A 22,759-nucleotide genomic window follows, 5' to 3' on the forward strand; every position below is an offset into this window, starting at 1 on the left:
ACAAGAGACCAATCCTATCTACAGACAAGGTTTAAAAAATAAACTTTTAAAGAGAGAACGGCAAATAAAAATCTTATGAGCTAAAAGATTAACACGCGTATAGTTTATAATGCAAATGTTTTTTTTTATGTGACAAAACCCACCTTGAGTTATGATAGTTCAACAGATAATGTATTGATCTGAGCCGCGCTGCGCCCCCTTGTGGAAAAACATTTGTGTACTGTTGGGACCAGTTACGAGGTATTAGCGATTGGAGCCATCGGACGGGATCATTATTTGGCACCCCTCTGTGTGTGTGAGGGAGAGTAGTCGCTTATCTCTGTACCGAGAAGGCAAACGGGAAAGGGCTTCTGTGGTGAGTGCAAGTAACGGGGTGGTTATTTTTTCAGATTCTCGCTGTTTTTTCCACCTCCTGGCTCCGGCAGCTCGAACGCTCTGATGGAGGCGGAAAGGTCCGGCGGGGTGGCGGATGGAACGAATCAAAGCCCCGCAGGAAGCGGAGCGGGGCGCAATCCGAACGGGCCGAAGGCTGTGCTCGGTCCCGCTCCCAACGCAGCAGCTGCAACCGGGGCGATGGCCGGATCCTCCCTGCCTCGAGATCCGCAGGACGGGGACGCGGGCCTCTCGCTACCCGGGATCTTACATTTTATCCAGTTTGAATGGGGCCGCTTCCAGGCCGAGAAATATCGCTGGGAGGCCGAAAGAGACGAGCTGAGGGTAAACTTGCTTTCTTTAATAGCTCTTGTTTTGGTCTCTTCCAAGCGGATTCCTGGAGGAAGAGCACGTTTAAAGATGAGACGTACGATAAGCCACGATCTCTCGATCACATGCTTTTGTTGTTTAATATATAGTGTTTTGGGTTACATTGGGTGAGGTATTCATTAGATGTTGTTGTTTGTGGAGACAGTAACACTCATAACAGTCTGAAATAGTGTGTCCTTTTGTTGAGTGTCCATGCACACACCATGAGCAAACAGTGTTTGCAGTTGGCTGTAATAGGAGTGGTGGAAAAAGAGGTACACATCAGCAACGACTGCAATTGTATTACACACCAAAATATACATTTACATATATTTATTTGATTGTCTGTACATTTATTCGCTTATAGTGATTTTTGGGTCTTGTATCACTGGCAATGTAAACTATCGCTGGATAGTAGAATCGTAAAAAAAAGCAGACAGATGAAGAACAAAGAGAGTTTGATAATGTTCTAAACATATATTTAAAAGCAATTTTAACATTTAAAATTAAAATAAACCTTCTATAATTTGAGAATGTGACGTCACGTGACGTCACTACTGCGTTTGTAAATCCGGTCGCCTCTATCAAAGTCATGACGTAATTCAATGCCAGTGTAAAGCATTGGTATTTAAGGATTACATAATCTGCCACATGTTTTATTTTTACTTTTATTTAAGCTATAAGGGACGCAATTTGTATGTCTGTGCCATATTTCGAGGTGTATGGACTAGGAAGGGAGATGTATGACAAGAAATAACAACTACGTACATTTAAGGCATTGCAACATACAGTGCTATTTAGGTTTTGAAGCCCTTTATTTTTATTTAGGTGTGCATAAAATGGCAAAATAATTTTGGGCTCATGCAGAATGTAGAATTTCAGCCAAATTGTGCTCATCATTTTTTTAAACTGACATTTTTAAAGCCTAGAAAAACATGCAATTAATTAAGAAAGCTTGTCAAGAACATATTAGAGACGGGAGCAAAATGGTTTCAAGCCAGGATTAGGGATTTGCCCCAATAAACTTGCTTAAACTGTCTTTTTGAGTCTGGACTCCACTGCCCCAGTTAGCAGCACATCTTGGCCTGGGAAAAGCTTTCCAAATAAGTGACCCCATTCAAACAGTGCCTGTGAATTACATAAGGAGTTGCCATCGTGTTCTATAAAAGGAACGGCCCTGTGGCTCTCATGGAAGACTTGTGTCTGTTCTTCTGCCAGGTCTCTTCTGGACATGCTTGTGGAAACGTGCACATGCTTCAGGGACCAACTGCTATGTTTTCCTTGCGGCACACGCATAGATTAAACCGTTTCTTGTCTCGGCCTATAAAAAGGACGGTGCGGGTCAGTTGTAGGGACAGTGTCTTGCCTCTTTCACTCTTTTCCCTACTGTGGGGTATTAGAGGTCGACCGATATTGGATTTTGCCGATAACGATAAGTAAGGTGGTCAGTACCTACCAATAACGATTAATTACCGATAGTTTTTTTAATGGTTTATTTCAAATAAAAAAACACAAAATTAGCAATGAAGTGTATTACATCATTAAACACGTTGCTTGAACCACTAAACTGTATTGTACTTTTAAATAAAACATATAAATATTAACTACGTTAATAAATATTAAACTCCAGTGTATGATTTAAACAAAATTATAAATAGGTAATTTCTAAAATTGTAATTATTTAAAACATTCTTGGCTCCAAACTAGCAGAATGACGGATCCATTGTAATATTTTACAATATATACTGTCGTGTTCACATGCGTGTTTGTTTACATTAAAAGGAATGTCATTAACATTAGCCGTTCCTGCTGTCTCTGTCATCTGTTTTCTATTTCGGAGGCGGATCTCACACACACACACACACATGTTGGGTTTCCATGTTTTATGGGGACATTCCATAGACGCAATGGTTTTTATACTGTACAAACTGTATATCATATTCCCTACCCCTAACCCTACCCCCAACAATCACACACAACTGTCTGCTCTTTTAGATTTTCAAAAAAGTTAATTCTGTATCAGGGGCGGACTTACCATTAGGCAAAGGTAGGCAATCGCCTGGGGCCCTGAGCTACCAGGGGCCCCCAAAAGGAAGGGGTGGACTTAACCAATAAGCCATGTCAGCAGCCACGTAGAGCCCCAAGTAATCATCAAAATAGTCGGGATATCCCTGTTAACGTTTTACGTTATTACATCTGTACGAAGGCAGTCCCCCCCATTATAGATTAGAGTGGACCATTCCATTAGCACCGTATATGCGCGAGACGAGTTCAACACCAGCTAGAGAAAGTTAACGCAGCGGCGGAATTAGTAGAACTGCCCACAGCGAGAGTGTCATTGTGTGGTACATTAGCTGCAAAACTAAGTAAAAGTCGCAGGGAAATAAAACAACAAAGAACGCAGCTACACCAGCGGAGAGGAAAAAAGACGATTTACAAAAGATTGTTGCCAAAGTCTCTGCTTTTTCCCCACACAAACTCCACCGCTGCTCCTACAGCAGTAGCGCATCTCTCTCCCACCAGACACAGCACTCTCCCAGCCACGAGCAATGATAATGTGCCGGTGAGTATTTCTCCATGAACACCGACAACACAGTTATAATGACTGACGACCAAAACATCTGTCAAACAAAGAGGGAGAGAGAGGGCCAGTTCAAAGGTAGAAAGGTTGTTTGACTCCGCTGCTAAGACCGATGGGCACAAAAAGACATAATATAATAACGTCAGTACAGTGCTAACGATTCATACTGTACGCACTAGTACAGAAATTTGGTCACATTTAAATGCAGGTCGTAAACCAGAAAAAACACGGAGAGAGGGCACACTTTGTATATAGTAATCCCAGATCAGGGTTTTTCCTGCATAAAGAAATTGGAGGCGTCCACCTCAATCAAATTTCGTGCCGCCTTAGACTCTCGTCTAAAAATATGTCGAGTGTCTTGACAAAAAACACTGCCTGCATTATTAAACAGATTGTCATTTGTAACTGCAGTTACGAAACAATGGAGGCGCTGTTTCGTTACCAGCAGTGAGACGCTGAAGAGTTCAGTAAAAGAGCTATATTAGGAGCTGTATTAGCTGTGTTTCACGGCTGTTCAGGAGTTTTACGTTCAATTTACATTTTCTTGAATTTCTTGAAAAGATTTCCTAAATTAACTTGCTGTACATCATTATAATGTTTTTAGCTGTGAAGTTGGCTCGTTGAATCAGCTTTATTCTGTACACAGCGAGTTCGCCAGTATGAACGCACATTGCGATCAGAACGACTTGCAAACAAATGACTCCTTTGAACCAATTCGTTTACACAGAATGTAAGAGATCAGTGAATCGTTCAAAGCTCAGTGAACTACAAGAGAACGTAGGGTGTGAATGAGCTTTGCTCATTTAGTTAGACTGGTTACTTATGGGCGAAAAAATCTCATAAAAAAGGCTTATATTAAATTTTTCAACTTTTCTGTTTGATTTAATAAATTTAATGCTTTATATAACTTCTTAGTTTTCATTTCATCAATTTTTTTTAGAACTTTAATATAAGTGTTTTGTTAAGTTACTTATCCCATGTTTTTCATTTGGGAATTCATTATTATATATTTTTTAATTAGTCAGTATCTGTGTTGTTTATTAAGCTTAGTTTTCCCCTGTCACTTTGACTGGGGGTGAAAAGTTGTGTGCTTTGAGGAGGAAGAAAACTAAGGGTTGCAGTAAAGTAAAATGGTGCATAGTTGGGGCCCCCATACATGGATTTGCCTAGGGCCCCCAAATCACTAAATCCACCCCTGTTCTGTATGATTTATAAGCTTGTTTCCTCATGGGGACCAAAAAATGTCACACACACGCACACACACACAATACTGACAAATGCCTATCCATAGTTACAATAATAAAATGTAAACATTTCTGCATGTATTTTTGTCAACATGTAATAACTTCTTAAGCTAACGTTAATAGGCTACTAATGGTTAGCGCGCTCTCAGCCCTGTCAGCAAAAATACTGCTGTTCCCCATTAAATGCAGCATATAGTCAAGAAATTAATTACTTTTTAACATCTGCTAACTGCAACTGGCTCTACCTTGTCATTGTGAAACTTTTAAACCTCCATCTGATGTATTCCGCTCCGTGTCTCGCGTCTCCAAACCAAACAGGCTGTCAGTTTTATTTCCACCTCTAGAGGTCGCTGTTTTACACTATACTCGGAACTCTCCACCTGCGTATCACAGTAGAGCTTTCCCTGCTGCGTCTGGATCAAGCGCAACCAGGAAAGACTATAGGTGGGGATTATTGCCGATATTTCAAATTATTGTTATTGGTGCCGATTAATCGGCAAAAACGATGAATCGGTTGACCTCTATGGGGTATTATCTTTTTATGTGACTGGATACGATTGTTCAGGTGTGAAATCTTCTGAAGTTCTGTTGCTTTTTTTTTTTTAGAGGAACACAGTTAGCTAGCCTCAGCCTGTGTGGTAGAAGTTGTTTGTAACCTGAACAAGATGTTTTTATCAAGAAATAAGAGGCAGTAGTGCTTTACTGTGGATATAATCATGGCTCAAAGTTGCTTTATGCACAGCCGCAGTCATACATAAAATTCATATTTTGATTTGATAAAACATTATGCATTAGCAAATGTACTGAATTCCTTAGGCTGGAAAATGTATTCCCTAATATGCGAACTAAGTCAGATTTTTCAGTTCTCTGGGAGCTGTGCACTAATACAGTAATGAACAGGTGTTTTGGTCATAGCCTATACTTTATAGTGTGTTTTAGCACCAAGTTGACCAATTTGCATCCTAGACTGGATCTTACAATTGGCTTTCTTTACTCAAAAATGCTTATAAAGCAGTTGTTCATTATCAAGACTATTGCGTCAAGGTAAGTTAGATGCTTTTTACTAGAGAGGCATTAGTCAGACAATGCAACTGTCAACTCCCTCAATGTCAATATTTCTATACTGTATATATATATGATACATCATTTCATCCTGTTGGTGCTTTTAAATGCATCTGTGTATTCTTAAAAAACAAAATTAAACTTAAATATTAGTTTAAATGACAAGTTAAAAAAATAAATTACATACCCCAAATAAGCATAAGTCTAGAGTAAAACACGCAATATAATATTAACAATTATTATTAGTATTACTGAAACACTAAGAATTTTTACTGGAGCTAATTGAGTTAATTGTCATGAAAATACTTTCTCAATGCAAGAACTATGAATTATATTTTTTCATCAGGTTCACTAAAATAGACTAGAAATGATCTATAAAGACTTTTTTAAGAGTATATGCCCCATGAACTTCTCTATTCAAAATACTTGTCCCAAAAACTCCTCTGCTCTACTTATTGGAGTGTCTCAAAGGGGTGCTGATGTTGAGGGAGAGAGTATGTAGCAATGTAGTAATGTAACAAAGCATTTTATCTTCTCTTTTTATAATTAGAAAATATTCTATCTGAATGTACCATTTCCTAAACAATCCTAACATTTCCTAATTTCCTAATGGCAGATTTACAGCCTTTGTGCGATGCATCTACAGACTTCAAAGGACGAAAAGATAGGCAATTACTTTCCTTTGTGAAAATGTCATCAAAGTGTTCCAAAGACCTGTCATAACAGGTTTCCTGCCTACGCCATGGCAACCGCACTTGAGCCAGTCTCCATGAAGTCCTGTGCCAACTTGACATGCTTTACTTTTCCTGCAAGTCAGCCTTTGGAGACACAGAGAGATTATAAAAAAAATGCGGTCTGTGGTTTGACACGGCCTACATAAGGGTCTATAAATGACCAAATAGAATGGTAATGCATTTTGTTTTGATTTAGTATTTGGTACTGATGTAGGATTTGAAACCAACCAAATACTACAGTAAACAAATTGTAAATATCGTCGCTGTCCTTTTGTAACCTTGGATGTCCAAATTGGCTGTTTTCAAGAAATGGAAAAAACACTGTATCTTAAAATATGGAGATACAAGGTTTCAGAAGGACAGCAGCGATTTGTTGGTATAGCATGGTTTTGCACACGCTTGTGGAGACAAATTGGTATACGGCTAATGTAACGTGTTATTGAAATGAATGTTACTATGAAACTAGAAAAAATGCTAAATTGAAGCATTTTCACTGTTGTTGTTAAATTTTGTATCGAGTCAGAAGCTTCTACATTTCTGTTGTGTTGGGTGTGATTTCTGTACTTGACAGAACAGAAGTGAAATAAAGAACATGATTGTGTGTGCTGACCAACACCAATCATTTTGAGGTTCTTCTTTACCTGAACAGTTTTTCTGTGTTGAAAAGTTGTGGTATAAACTTCGGCAAATGCTTCAATAGTGTACACAACAGTAAGTTGCTGATTGTACTTCGTATTTTCTTTTTTTTCTTTTTTGCGACATGCACTATAGTATTACTCACAGTAGTGTTATCTTAGAGTCTTATCTGAATGTCATATGTTTTGTATTGTGGTATCTGAATAGCATGGCATTACCACCTGATACCATCACTGTGCAGATGTACTCCCGCAGTACTGTGTAAAGGTTGTTGAAATAGAAAACAAGGAGAGTGAGTCAATGCTAGGAAGTTCTGTTGAACAAATAAGATCTGACTGATGTGGGTTCCTCATTGGCCTCTGTGGGGCGCTAGTGGCCCGTTTTCTTTCTCTGTCAAACCACAAATGACTGGAAAATGAACAGTTTGTGCATTTTTTACTCTTTATAGTCATTCCAGCATATTTGAAATTCATGATTTGGTCAAACATCGGTCAGGCACGGACTAAAATTAAGCTTGTGGAATGACAGGCCTTTAGTTAACTCTTGCCCTCAGAATCTCATCATCTGTGGCAGAATCACACAGATTTAAGAGACAACCTTTCATTTGCCCTCAGAATGTTGTTTTAATCTGTACTTTGTCTGTGTCTTCCTGTGCTGTCTCTGTATCAGGCACAGGTGGCGTTTCTACAGGGTGAGAGGAAAGGTCAAGAGAACATGAAGCAGGATCTGGTGCGGCGGATCAAGATGTTGGAGTATGCACTTAAGCAGGAGAGGTGAGGACACGGACACACACACACACTTAAACATGCAGCAAAATCTGAAATGGATGGTTTTAAGAGAAGATGCTACCCAGATGGTACCCTTAAGCACATTTTTGTAATTTCCTTGGTTTCTAATTTATTCTGAATTCTCTTAAAGCGGATGTAACACATGCAGTAGTACCTTTAGAGTAGTATAGAGTCTTAGTTACATCACATTTATAAAAGACATATACAGCTGTACGTTTACTTCCGAAAACAGGTGCTTGCGGGGGGCGGGACTACAGCACGAGCACACAATACATCAGGGGTCCTAATAGTATAAAAGTATAAATAGGATGCAGGCCAGTTTTTTATCATATCATAATTTCTTCTGTTATTTTGTATTTCTGTTATTTATTCTATTTTGTTCCTTTTATACTGTTTTCGTTGCTGTCACTTACAGGTCATATATTAAAACATGCACACAAATATTGCATCCAGTATATACCTTTTCATGATACTTAATTAAAAGGGATATTGTCTTTTTAATTGTATTTTATATTCCATAATACGTTAGTTTACCCAAAAACGAATTTGCTGTTAATTTACTCACCCCCAGTACTTCCAAGATGTGGGTGGTATTGATTGTTTTTTTTTTCAAGAAGATATTTATGAAGATATTGAATTAATGAAATTACTTTCGTATTGAATGTAGCAGTGTTTTGGACTTTAAAATGAGTGGCGTCTCAGGATGCGCATTTCTTAAAGCACATCATTCTTAAAGTCTCTCCAATTATTTGAAATGTTAATGCGGGCCAGGTAAAGATGATTGACGGGCCGCCAGTTGACTAGCCATGCAGTACATCATCGCATTATCCTTGCATAACTGTTGATTCACAATAAGTTCATGTGGTGTACCTTATGTGCAGACGCACCGATTGCCAACAAAGCACAGACATATGACTCAGTTTCACGACCGCTCCATCTATCAGTTTCAAACGATCTGCAAATCCAGCGTTATATCCACTGTTTATATAACATTCACCACCGAAATGCAGTGAACAAACAAACACAGCTGAACTTCGCTAACGAAGGAGCACATTGATGGGCGTGCTCTTTCTCCCACTCTCCCTGGTTCCGGGAGAATTGTCCAAATAAAGGACTAAGAAAATTGTTACGAAACAGAATTTCCTTTTCGAAAAAAATGTCTGAAACCTATAGGAACGCTGGGGGAGTGTATCGAGCACAGAAATACTACGTCATACGTACAACGATCCGTGATCGTTTTACCCTCGCAAGATACATACAATATAAGCATATAACATGATATGTACTTTAATCTGTGTCCATGTTGGTTATGGTGAGAGAGTGACTGACGCGATCGTTTGTTTTGCTTACAAATATAAACGTGTGAAAACGCCCATCTGTACAAACAAAACCATAGCGAAGTTATTGCTTTCCAGCTTGGCTTCACACATCGGCCGAGACGCGCAGCACCGCATCGCATACACCGCACGCGCGCGTATAGGCTTATGTTTATATTTGCAAGCGATCACAAACGATCCCGTCAGTCATTTTCTCACCGTAACCCACAGGGACACAGATTAGAGTACATATCATGGTATATGCTTATATTGTATGTATCTTGTGAGGGGAATACACAGGTGGTATACAGGCAGTCGCCTTGAAGCTGCACTATGCGTGCTGCTCAGGGTTCACGCCACGCAAAGACTCTGCTCATGCATGCAGTGTGAAACAGACACGCATCTACTACTAACGCAAGATGAGCCCGTTTCAACTTTATTAGCAAAATGTGGCCTTTGAACGTTAATCAATAAATATGCACGTCCTTTCTCATAATAACATCGAGCGTCCTGGATATTTTGATTGACAGGAGTTTCATCTAATCAATCCCATTGCAACAAAATACCTACCTTTTCCGGTTTGACTGACTTGTCGTTTTGTTTTTTGACTTGTCGATGTGGTTTCTGACTTATTTTGTTTCCCGAATTGTTGTTGTGTTTTACGATTTGCTATTCTGTTTTTAGATTTGATATTGCGTTTTCAGATTTGTCATTTTGATTTTGGATTTTTAATTTTTATTTTAGATTTGTTTTTAGTTTTGCAACTTGTTGTTGTGTTTTGCACTCCTCGGCCACGGTACTTTTCGGATATAATAACAGAATGAATGATGAATAAAGCAAATATGACTTTATTACAAAAAAGTATGTTTGCATTTATTTTTAAACAACATAGTAGTGACGCAAATGCAAACAAATCAAATAAAAACACAAAATTAAATTAAATTAAATTATGCTATTTTTACAAAACTCTGAGATCATAATACATGCTATGATGTCAAACAATGTATGTATTTTGATGTTTCTCATGTTTATGACAGGGCCAAACATCAGAAGCTGAAAAGCGGCACTGACCAGAGTCCTGGAGAGAAGAAACCAGAGACAGAGGCTGAACCAAGTAACAATCTACAATAACACATTAAAAACATTATATACATCCCATCAAATCTCATCTGTAACTATCAAAACATATAAACGTCACGCCCAGATTTATTAAAACTATTGAGTGACATCATCTTATCTCTTCCACAGTACCCAATGGGCCTGCAGATTCAGACTCCGAGCCAACCAATCAGATGCCTTGGAAGGAAGGGCGCCAGCTACTGCGCAAGTCAGTGTACTTTGCTTTTCTCAATACTTCTCGATACACAAATGTATTCATTACAATGTTTTGGTGACCCCGTGTGTTGTATTTTTGCGCTTGAGCAGATACCTGGAAGAGGTGGGATACTCTGACACCATATTGGACATGCGCTCCAAACGTGTTCGTTCCCTTCTGGGTCGCAACAGCCCAGAGGCTAACGGACCACCTCCCAGTGAACAACCCGCAGAAGCAGAACCTCGCAGTGGGGGAGAATCGCTGCTGGTGCGGCAGATAGAAGAACAGATCAAACGGTTAGAGAAACAAACCCTGGTGGAATGGTGGACATTTTATTGTTAGAATAGATTTTGATGGGTTTGTTTTCAACCTGAAGCAAGTGAGGGGCGAGGTCAAATATTTGGGAACCTGTCTAGTGCTTAAATGAGAGGCAGAATCTGTACTGAAAATCCAACTGGGGTTGAGAGATTAGGGAAAATTTCTGTCTTATCTCATCCTCTGTCTGGATCTTTTTCAGGCGTGCTGGTAAAGAGAGTTCTAAAGATCGGATGGGCGGCTCTGTTCTGGATAAAATTCCCTTTCTTCGTGGCTGTGAGGACGACGATGAGGATGACAGTGATGAAGAGGAAGACTTCCAGGGCATGACCACAGACTGCATCGACGGGCCACGGAAAAACAAGAAGTCCAGGGGCAAGGTCAGTGTGTTTGTTTACTGATAAGACCCATATGCACAGATCCTGTTTGGTAGTAAATAACACAACTCCTGCGATAAATCCTCATGACGTTTATGTGTTTTCTGTATGCTTGTAGATGGGCGGAGAGCCGATGACCACAGATCTTGACCCTGAGGATGAGGACGATGAAGATGACTCTGAGGATGCCCTGGGCGAGTTTGATTTCTTGGGCTCCGGAGAGGAAGGGGAGGGCGCGGGGGAGGCTCGCATCTCTGGAGACGGCCGTGAATTAGGTACATAGGATGTTTAGGCCAAAAAGTGTTTTAAGTACTTTTGTTTAAAATTCTGTGTTTATAATTGATTCACAATTTTGCATTGCAAAGCAGCTTTACATACATATAGGTTGTAGAAACCGAAGTATAGAGATTTCATTAAGAAAAAATATATAAAAATACATGGTATTATTGAAGTTTTCTTAGTAAGATGTAAATCGATGAAACTTTTATTTTGTAACTTACTTAATTTTATTTTATAGCAAAATAAAATTATTTTGACTTGCTGTTGTATTAAATTAATTTAAATTGTTGTAATGAAAATTAAATTCTTCCACAACGTTTTATATTAAAATATTCTTTTTACGCCCAATAAAATTGTTGTTACGTAGTTTCGTACGTCTCATAAATATAGTCTGGAGTTCATATTTTAACATCTCAGATTACAAAATCCATTTGAGAAGTATCAAAAATAAAAGAAAAAGGTTGAAATCTGTTTGTTTTAATAAAAAATGTCTATTGGTAATTTGGTTAGTAACTGCATCACTATACAGTTTGTATCTCTCACATTGTTTTTGATGTGAGGGCTTCCCTTTATCGTCATGCTGTGACCACTCATTGTTTTCCTTTAATTTGCTTTTGTTTTGAACTTCCTGTTGATAATATCTGTTGATGGTGCACTGTTTGCTTCAAACGTCACTGTAGGTTTGTCTGCTTCCCCCTTCATATAATCAGACCAAGGATTAATGACCAGCGACAGCAGTAGATTTCGCTTTTTTTGTGGTCTGCTATTTTGTTTACTCCTCTCACTTCCTCTCCGTAGGTTCAGAGAACCGCCGAAACAAGTTGCAAGGCATTATGTCGGATTTCCCCCCAAAACCCACTCCACCTCCCTCTATCCCGGGTCAGGCGCGCTCCAGTGAGGGTGAGATCAGTCGTCCTCTGTCTCAATGCACAGCTGTATCCCGGTCTGGCTTCTTGGATCATAAAATATCACTTGGAGCTTAACTGATTTTTGAAGCTGATTTTTGGTGTGAATTACGCTTCGTCTTAAGCTCTGCTTTTATGTTTAATACTTCATAATAATAGATGTAGCTCACTCTTTTGCAGTGTGGTATGTTGGAGTGATTTATGTATGTTTATCTGTACACTAGGGGGCGCTCTGGGGTTCTCCTCTGACGTATTTATTCTGGATGCGGTAGGAGGAGGGGATATGAACCTTGGAGAGCTGGCTGACCTCACTGTTGCCAATGACAATGACCTCACTATTGACGTTAGTGTTTTAAGTTATCGTTCCCTCCCAACTGTTGGGAGTTGGATTTTGCTTTAGCATTAAACACATATGACCATACTTCAAGTGATACTTTACCCAATAATGAAAATTCTGTCATGATTTTCTCACCTTCAAGTTGTTCCAAATCTGTATAAATTGCTTTGTTCTGATGAACACAGAGAAAGATATTTGGAAGAATGCTTATAACCAAACAGATCTTGCCCCCATTGACTCCAATAGTAGGAAAAATTTCTGTTGAACACAAAAGAAGACATTTTGAAGAATGTATGACAGCAAACAGTTCTGGGGCACTTTTGACTACCATTGTTTTTTTCCTACTATGGGAGTCAATGGGGGGAAAAATCTGTCTGGTTATAAGCATTCTTCCAAATATCTTTCTCTGTGTTCATCAAAACAAAGAACTTTATACAGATTTGGAACAACTCGAAGGTGAGTAAATGATGACATAATGTTCATTTTTGGGTGAAGTATCCCTTTCAGCTATATGCATCATAATATATACAGCCTATAGACCATTTTATAAAATGTGAAAAACGCTATTTCAGACGGACTTCATGTTTTTGTTTTTTACCACTACACACACGATAGAAGAAATACAACCAACAGAACATTTAGAATCAAATTGAAATACTAAACTAACATCTTTTAAGACTTAATTATTATGTGAAATAAAAAATTGAAAGAGTAGCCAAATAGTCAGTATATTATAAACAAAACAGTTTTGTGCAGTGTTGGAATATTTTGTATTGTCTTTAAAGTTGCAGGACAGTCGAGAAGAGTTCAAGAAAACATGGAATCCCCGCTTTACACTGCGAAGCCACTTCGATGCCATCCGAGCGCTGACCTTTCACCCCAGCCAGGCCGTCCTGCTGACCGCCTCAGAGGATGGAACGCTCAAACTGTGGAACCTCAACAAGGCAATGCACTCCAAAAAGTACGATCCACATCCTTAACCCTTCATCCTTTATCTCATTTTATGTCAATATACAGCTGTGGAAGAAAAAATAATTAGTGCTGGGCAACGATTACAATCGCATTAATTGCATGACTTTTCTTTGATTAATCGCATTGTTAAGCGTAAAATTCAATAACGAATTAAAAAGTAGTGTATTGTGCACTTTTATTTTAAAGGTACTGCTATATGAACAAAAGTGCAATAAGGTTTGGTTTGCAAACACTTTAAACACAATGTGCTGTTCTACAACAGTATTTCTTTTATAGTAGCGTTAACTATTTTAACTTAAAATATTTCTTGTAAATCTCAACTTAAACATTAATGTAATCATATTAAATATTAAACCAAAGCTATCTGCCACTGCCAGGGCATTAACGTTCTGTCTAGTTTGATATAGAAAAACTAGTTATAATGAGTATTGATTTTATTGCTTATACTCTCTTTCAACGCAAAGTGTACTGTATTTAAAGTGTATTCAAAGCACATCTTTAAACAATTAAACGATTGTATGCTCCTTTTTCTTTATCTTAACAATTCATATAAGGAAAACACAATTCCTTTAACATGAGTGAGTGTTTTGGACCCGTCCTTTGTTGTTGGTGAACATTATAAACAGAGATCTTTATTACGCTGCTGCCCCTTTAAGAGCGCTCTATACAGATATACGGATCTAATATACTGTGATGTGTCCGTTTTGTTTTCCTGTTGTTAACGTTCATAAAACGGACTACTTTTACATGGACCCTTGCTAATATGGGAATTTTTACGTTATCTTTCTGATTCAGAGTAAGAATTTGTGAAAGAGAACTCAGTTTAAGACGCTTGGTGATGCCATTCCCCAGCCAGTACCGATCAACATCCCACCCCTTCTGTGACCCATGGTTTGTCTGTACGTTTCAGAGCCAGTGAGCAACAGACTTTGGAAATAAAATAATACTAACACGATACAATAATTGTTGGCGTTAATTAATAAATGCGTTAACGCGATAATAACGTGTTAACTTTCCCAGCCCTAAAAATATTTGTTTTATTCTGTGAACTACTAACAATATTTCTCCCAAATTTCAAGTAAAAATATTGTTTCTATTTGCATTTATTTGCAGAAAATGAAAACTGGATAAAATAACAGAAAAGATGCTCTGGACCTCAAATACTGCAAAGAAAACAAGTTCAGATTCCCTTTTAAGCAATACAACAGTCATATTTGTACATGTATTTAGTAAAAGATTAAAATTATTTGTTTATGTGATAACCTCGATTTTTATCACAGTTTTCATGTCTTACCTTTACATTTATTCATTTAGCAGACGCTTATCCAAAGCTACTTACAGAGAGTTCAGGAAGCAATAAAGCGATATGTCGTACAGGGGCAATAATACTATAAGTGCTAATACCAAGTTGCTAGTTTCCACAAAAGCCAGAACAATACCTGTTGAGAGAAAGAGAGAGAGAGGGTTAGTGATTTGACTCTTTTTTTTTTTCTTCTTTGTCTTTCACATTGCTGTTGGATGACTTTGTCACTCCTGAGGTTTGATTTTGAAATTCAACAGACACTGGACTTGAATGGCAACAAGACATTTAGAAATGCTGAATAAATGAAAATTTGGAATGGGCTCTTCATTTTGTCCTCAGCTGAAATTTTGTTCTCCAGAAGAGTGCTTAGAAATATCAACGATGTTAGTGTGCTAACATCTTGTTTCTGTTCTATTAGAACTGCAGCGCTGGACGTTGAGCCCATTTATACATTCAGGGCACACAGGTGAGTGCGTTTATAAACAAGCATATATCTTAGATGGACACCTTAAATTGTAAATTGTATTGTATATGAATATATGGTAATGATTCAGCACCATAGTATAAATCCAATCATTACGATACCCCCGATATGCTACAATAGTGCTTGTTTTGTTAAGGGTTTGTTTGTGTGTGATTTAGTGGTGCTGTTCTTTCTCTGGCCATGGGAGAAGAAGGGGAGTCGTGCTACAGCGGAGGTCTGGACGGGGCTGTGCGTGGCTGGAAGATTCCAGACCTTAATGTGGATCCTTATGACAACTACGGTGAGTCTACCACAGGCTGCACTTGAGAGTTGCTACGCGTTTTTTACAGCGTGGTAACACTTGCATACACGCACACAGCAGGACTTCAGTTCACTTCACACGTTCCTCACATTATGATTTCAGCTGTACGTGCGATTGCTGACTGAATGTGACACGTAAAGGTGCCATCTGTCCAACTTTGGCTGTGCTTCACCTTTAAATACAGTTAGATCATATTGATGGTGTTGCTAAAGCAAATAACAAATAATTATATTCGTATGTTAGCAACCTAATCCACATTGTCCACATGATCTGTTCTTTAATATTGTCCAGTTGAGGTCCTGTTGCCCATTTTTCAAACCTGATTGGACCCCAATAATTTCTGCTTGCAGCTATATTTTTAGATTTAGATTTGAGAAGTTTCATGCTGTTATGCATTTACATCTGCAGATTCCTGAGGTCAATCACAATGTTGGACATCTGCATTTCTTATTACAATCCACTAGAGGACGCAAGTGAATTTAATGCAAGTGCCTCCATGTTTGTCCAGATCCAGGTGTAGAGAGCAGCGTGTTGTCAGGACATGAAGATGCAGTGTGGGGTTTGGCATATTCTCCCAGCCTGAAGCGTCTGGCATCGTGCTCAGCAGATGGCACTGTTCGTTTATGGGACCCCCACAGTTCCTCACCGTGTGTGTCTGTCTTCAATAAAGAAAAAGGTGAGAAAGAGAATATGTGTGTTTTGGATTGGTTTAGTGTTTTGTTTTGTACATTTTTCATTCTCTGTTCTCAGAACATGGCACTCCCACCTCGGTTGCCTTTGTCAACTCGGACCCGTCTCAGGTCGTTGTGTCCTTTGATAGGGGCGAGACTCTGCTTTATGACCTCAACACAGAGCAAAGCATTATGGTCCTGGAGACCCAGACTAAAGATGGTAAGCACTGGTTCATAGAGAAATTTGTGTCCAGATATATTTTAAGTAAATTACTTGAGCCTATAATGCGTAACCTTTTTTGGTTAAAAATTAGCTCGTTTATAAAAAATGTGTTAAAAAATGTCTCATTACCTTAGGGCAAATCCCAACGATAAGCTTATAAAAATGATTTATAAAATGATTACCTGTATAAGTTGAATGGTCAGGTACGATTTCTTGGAAAATGTCAAGTTGATGTCAGTTGATTTACATTCATTTACTTGAAGATAACTAAATAAAATAACCTGTAATGTTTCAAACAGAGATTGCGAGAGAGATGCAAAAATACAGATTTTTGAATTAAATAAATCTATATTTGTACTTTTAAATCATTTTAAGTTGAGATGCATTTACTTGAGAAGGTGACCTAAGATATTTAGTCTTGTTTTATGAAATAAAATGAATAAGAATTGAGTCTTAAAAAAAATCTGCCATTGAGGTAAGAAAAATAAGCAAGACAAAATATTTAGGTAAATATCTTGACTTTCCTTGACTGTCTTATCTTGATTTAAGAATTTTTAGATATTTGTACTAGAAAACAATACAAAAATGCTTCGTAAGAAATTCAAATTATTTATTGCAAATTTATTGAAAGATAAAATTGCAGGTTACTTTTATGTAGCTATCTTTAAGTAAATTAATGTAAGTCAAATGACATCAAATTGACATTTTAGTATAGTGTCACAGGGAGTGCTAAAATATTAAAGAACTGTTGCATTTATAAGATTATTAAAAATGTTTATGTAAACAACATTTTTAACACATTTTGCTCGTCTTATTTTGCATGACTCATTGACATGATATCCAAAAGAAAAACAATGTTTGTCTTACATTTCATAAAAATGAATGAAATAATTGTAATCTTAACTAAAATAACTTATTGGCCGATGACCGATCAACATGACCAAATTATTCTATTGGATAATGTTAATCAAAAAGCCAATGTTGAAGGTCATGCAACCTTTTTATAATCTTGCCAGTAATTGTTGCATTATTTTATTGCAGTTTAATGCAATGACCATAATGACATTTGTTATAGATCCATAGTAAGTAAAAACATTAAAGTTATTACATGTTTATTATGCAAATTAAAAACATTTTCCTACAGGCAGCGAGCTGATAAACTGTGTGGTCAGCCATCCCTCTCAACCCATTTCCATAACAGCCCACGAGAACCGTACCATCCGCTTCCTGGACAACAAGACAGGTGTGTGTGTGTCGGTAGCTTGCAGCAATTTTGAAGGATATCCGAGACCGGTAATAACACCGTTTATTTTCCTGCTGTGCGCTGTGGAAACTATAAATACACCGGCAAAGCCATTTGACTCCCCCACCGTGCAGTTACAATGAATCCGTCGAAATGCTTACAAAAGAACCACCATTAGAAAAAAGACCGAATTGAGCCCGTCACACACAGCAAACTTTACTCACTTGTTTATAAAACCAGAGCACCTGACATGAAAACTGAAGAACGTTCTTGGTATTTATAGAGATATTCTTGATCTTGGTAAAGATATTACACCTCTAAAAAGTTTTTACTTGGATGCATATCTGGAAGTTTCTGTTTATTTTGTGGGTGTCTGTCAGCAACTGAATGACTTGCTAAAGACTTTAGATTTCATTTAATGTATGCAGTTGGCAAAATAATAAATTGCAATCTTATATGGACTGAAATGTTTTGCCTGTAAAGTATCACACGTCTACAATGTTCTCTCTCTCTCTCTCTCTCTCTCTCTCTCTCTCTCTCTCTCTCTCTCTTCATGTGTCCACAGGGAAAGTGATTCATTCCATGGTAGCTCACCTGGACGCTGTAACCAGTCTCACCACAGACCCTAAAGGCACTTACCTCATCTCCGGCAGTAAGTAAATACACACACACACACACACACACACACACACACACACACACACACACACACACACACACACACACACACACACACACACACACACACACGTGATCTCAAGTGTGTGATGTCACAGAAAAAAACAACAAGCCCCCTGAGGCCCCAAACACCCGAAATCATTATTTTTCCGTTTCTGCAATTTAATTTGTTTTTGTTTCTCTGTAAGGTCACGACTGCTCGGTGCGCTTGTGGATGCTGGACAATCGCACGTGCGTGCAGGAGATCACGGCGCACAGGAAGAAACATGACGAGGCCATCCACGACGTGGCCTTCCATCCCTCTCAACCCTTCATCGCGAGCGCCGGCGCCGACGCGCTCGCCAAGATCTTTGTTTGATTTTTTTAACCGGTAAATGCGCTTGAAAGTGACGTTAAAGGAACAGTTCACCCAAAAGTGAAAGTTCTGTTTTCATTTACTCACTCTCGAGTTGTTCCAGATCTGGATGAATTTCTTTGTTCTGATGAACACAGTCGAAAGATATTTGGAAGAATGCTTGTAACCAAACAGTTCTTGGACCTCATTGACTACCATAGTAGGAAAAGTTACTTTATAAATGTCTTTGTTCTGTTGAATACAAAATAAGATATTTTGAAGAATGTAGGCAAGCAAACAGTTCTGGGGCGCTTTTGACTACTATTGTCATTTTTCCTACTATGGTAGTCAGTGGTGGCCTAGAACTGTTTGGTGACTGACATTCTTCCAAATATCTTTCTCTGTGTTCAACCAAACAAAGAAATGTATGCAGATTTGGAACAACTCGAGGGTGAGTAAATGATGACAGAATTTTCATTTTTGGGTGAACTGTCACTTTAAGACTAGCCAGGTGATATTCTCTGTTGCTATTTAGTTCAAAAAGTGAAATCACTAACAGCTCTAACTTATCTGTGTTTTCTATTTTCTCAGGGAAAACACCCTCACTACTGGGCCAAACGAGTGAACACCGAATATCTCAACGCCGCACACGCTCACACAAACACTCTCACACTAACTCTGAGGGGAACAACGTACTACACATCACTGCCTTTGTGAAAGGCACAGAACTCAATAACCCACCATCTTTTTATCGATGCCTCACATGTTGTGATACGAATTTTACCGCTTTTAATACTAATGGTCTTGCTGCTCCTGATTTCGGATTTAGTCGACACTACTAAATTGAATTTCTGTCTCTATCTGCACAGTGTGTAGACGGGGATGTCCATTCTGTTGACAGATGGACACGCACACACCCTGGATTTTAATTTCATGCTTGGTTTAGGTCAAGGATTCGAAGGCTCTCGGTAAACAAGACACTACCCAAGCCTGCGCAACTGCTCAATGTAAATTACATTAGCGCTAATCTGTGAATTAACGTCCTCTCGTAACTGTTGCCTGGTAACGCGATAGATGCATCTCATTCGAAAGACCCCAGTTTTTTGTTGTTGCATTTTAGCTGCACAGCTTTACCTTTAGCGTCACTGCTAAGAGCCTTAGCATTTCAGCTTTCATAATCACTTTCATTTCAAAACCAAACATAAGCATTTGTGACGTTTCCGAATCGCTCTTCATCGTTCATATCCGTTCCGCTGGCGTTATGTGTAACATTCAAGTGACCGTCGAGTTGTATATTTATAAAGTTTGGTGTCCAAGAGGATCTGTGGTTGGATGCGCAGGAGTTTCTGTATATAAGCAGAACGTGCTGTACAGAGCGCACTGTCTTACAATCACGGTGCTAAGATTTCCTCAGAATCAGGGACTTGTTCGTAACGTATCAATCTTGGCATTTCAAAACTGGAGTGTTGGGAAATTCTGAATTTGTCCTGGTGTGCTCAAGTGGCTTTTTGCATTTTTCGTCAGGGTGTTTTTGGCGGTAAAGTCAGATGCACACCAGAGGATCTAAGATGGCCGACAATTAAAAAATTGAGACCAGCTACAAATTTCAGTTTGTCAATACAGCTGCATTGTAAAATTAGCATCCTGTATCTGCAAAGATTTTGGACATCTGTGATCTTCCTGTTTCGCTGAGAAGTGAACAACATGTGATCCTTTGAGAGGTGTCCGTGGTGAGAAGCTTGTCTGTCAGTATTCTGGGAGTGCTGCCAGAGAGAAGCTCAGATAGACTGTGAGTGATAAGAAAATAAGTAAAGCCTGCTGTCCGTTAAGTAACCGAGGAATCAAGGCACAACACCAAAACCCGAGGGACATGAATTTGATAGGTGAGATAAGAGGGTATTATGGGAAAAAAGATTTAAAGCAAAGCTCAAATGGGTTCCTTTTGCTAACCAAGAGATAACGATGCAAAGTCTGTGAGATATTTCAAAGAAGTCTGTGTGGCTGTAAGCAGGTGAGATGGAAAGCGATTAAAGGAGGTAAATCTGATCTTCGGTTCCCTCAATTCTGGGGATCAAAGGTCTCAAACACGTTAGCCGGTTTCCGTTTTGCTAGGTTTATTTTGAGCTTTTACTGGTTTTCCGTGGTCGTAGATGGATAGCTGGAAGGCAGGTCAGAAGTGATGGAAACACTGATGGGTCAAGGGCCATAAAGTCCACTCAGTCCTCCATCTACATCCACTCCATCTATCCAGCGCTTACCACTTGGGTGTTTTCAGCACAAGAAACTGGCTTGGTTTTGAAAGGTAGCCGGTCTACGAAAAATTGACATGGGGATGTTTTTTGTGTCCCTTGGGTGGATTCACATGCAACCGAATCCCATACTCCTTTGCTGCTTACCTCTTTTCTCAAAGCTACTAACGGTTGATTTATGCTACGCTACACCATTGTTACGTTCTCTTCCAAAGAATGCAGATCCCATGTGCGTTTCGATGAGTTCAGCCATCTCTTCTGTACTCCTGTTTCTTCAGACCTCGATGCAACGAGAGTCTTGAAATTCAGACAGAACACATTCCTTACCGAGAGAGGACGTAAATCTGTGTAAAAAGAACGAAAGAAACCGATAATGTTCATATGTTTGACAAGCTGCCAATGCAAATTGCAAGTTTCAAATTTGATCACTTATTTGCTTTTCTTTACTAGACATATTATGATGGTTATGATTACTAGTAATAAGGTGTAAGAAGACAGTAGTACCTTTTCTGCTATAGGCTTAAGACTTGCTTGTGATTGTGACAAAGCCTAAAAAAATGAAAATCGTATGAGTTTATAAAAAAACTTTCAGTCCACAGCCAAGGTAAAAGGACTTTTTGTTACGTGTTTTTATTTTTTAATAGCAATTTATCACTGTGTGATATTTTGTACATCATATATTAAGCTGTATTCAAACAATATCCTCTTAACTACAAGGGATGAAAGACCAGCCTTTTATTTATTTTGTTTTATTATACATATTTTTAAACTGCTTTCTAGCTCCTATCGAATTACATCTTTTCATTATTTCTGTTGACTTTTGTTTTCTTTCTTTTTTTGTTTACTTTGCAGGTCTTGTGTTGTATGTCATAAAAAATCCCAAAACAACTAAATAAAAATGGTTTTGTACAGATATTCTATTCTGGCGTGAATCCTGCTACTGTGGCTATATGAGAAAGAGTATGTGTATGTGGAACGTTAAACTAACAGACCAAATGATCGGCACATTTGGCATCTAATATATACAGTATTGGCCAAAAGTGATGTCCCCTGGGAAATATTAGTAAAGTATTTGCCTTTACTGCAGGTTTCTTTAAAGTGTACATAACTAGGGATTTTTAAAGTCCTACTTTGGTTTATGGAATGTCCAACAACAAGTTTATGTACATAGGTGTAAAAACACTATTATTTCGTAATAATAGGCAGTTATTCTTACCTTAATTCTTGACTGACTCTCAAATGATTCGTTCCGCAATTCATCTGTCTAATCCCCTCCTTTCCGCTAGCCTAGTCTGACGTGATTGGTCAGATGGTCTAGTCTGCTGTGATTGGTCTACCGCGAGCTACAGTGTTTGGGGGAGAAGAGTGACGTTTTCGCGGGCAGTCCTAGCAAAACGTAGGCGGGGACTATATGCAGTGACGTAAATGCACGGCGGTTCGCGAATCAGACTAGGGACGACACGTTTGCATGATTCAGAGTCGACTCCCTTTTTTCCAAGCCAATAACTTTGTTATTCATTCACCTTCGGATTTACCACTTGGCAGACTGCTTACTTTCAAACACGGCAACATTACACACTGCATGAATTGTATTTTTCATGATCTCATGTTATGTACTCTTTAAGCCATCAGAGTATGAGGTGTGAGGTGCAAAATCAACTAAAACATTGA

The 22,759-nt window shown here is 38.6% G+C and overlaps 1 protein-coding gene across 1 annotated transcript; it reads left to right on the forward strand.

The window, feature by feature from the left end:
* Nucleotides 1–234: 234 nt before the first annotated feature.
* strn4 (striatin, calmodulin binding protein 4) lies at nt 235–21,999 on the forward strand. The gene is made up of 18 exons (XM_057350372.1): nt 235–717; nt 7,668–7,771; nt 10,140–10,216; nt 10,351–10,429; nt 10,528–10,713; nt 10,935–11,112; nt 11,228–11,384; nt 12,187–12,288; nt 12,518–12,636; nt 13,416–13,591; nt 15,324–15,371; nt 15,548–15,669; nt 16,199–16,366; nt 16,441–16,581; nt 17,729–17,827; nt 18,393–18,479; nt 18,694–18,875; nt 19,431–21,999. The coding sequence occupies exons 1-17, from the start codon at nt 439–441 to the stop codon at nt 18,861–18,863; spliced, it is 2,292 nt and encodes a 763-aa protein (XP_057206355.1). The 5' UTR covers nt 235–438; the 3' UTR covers nt 18,864–18,875; nt 19,431–21,999.
* Nucleotides 22,000–22,759: the final 760 nt, after the last annotated feature.

The sequence above is a fragment of the Triplophysa rosa genome, linkage group LG14 (assembly GCF_024868665.1).
Source record: "Triplophysa rosa linkage group LG14, Trosa_1v2, whole genome shotgun sequence".
Classification (NCBI taxonomy): Eukaryota; Metazoa; Chordata; class Actinopteri; order Cypriniformes; family Nemacheilidae; genus Triplophysa; species Triplophysa rosa.

Coding starts and splice junctions, on each gene's coding strand:
- strn4 (XM_057350372.1), top strand. CDS start 439: ATGGAGGCGGAAAGGTCCGGCGGGGTGGCGGATGGAACGAATCAAAGC. Junction 11,113..11,227: donor ACAAGAAGTCCAGGGGCAAG/GTCAGTGTGTTT, acceptor GTATGCTTGTAG/ATGGGCGGAGAGCCGATGAC. Junction 13,592..15,323: donor AAGGCAATGCACTCCAAAAA/GTACGATCCACA, acceptor CTGTTCTATTAG/AACTGCAGCGCTGGACGTTG.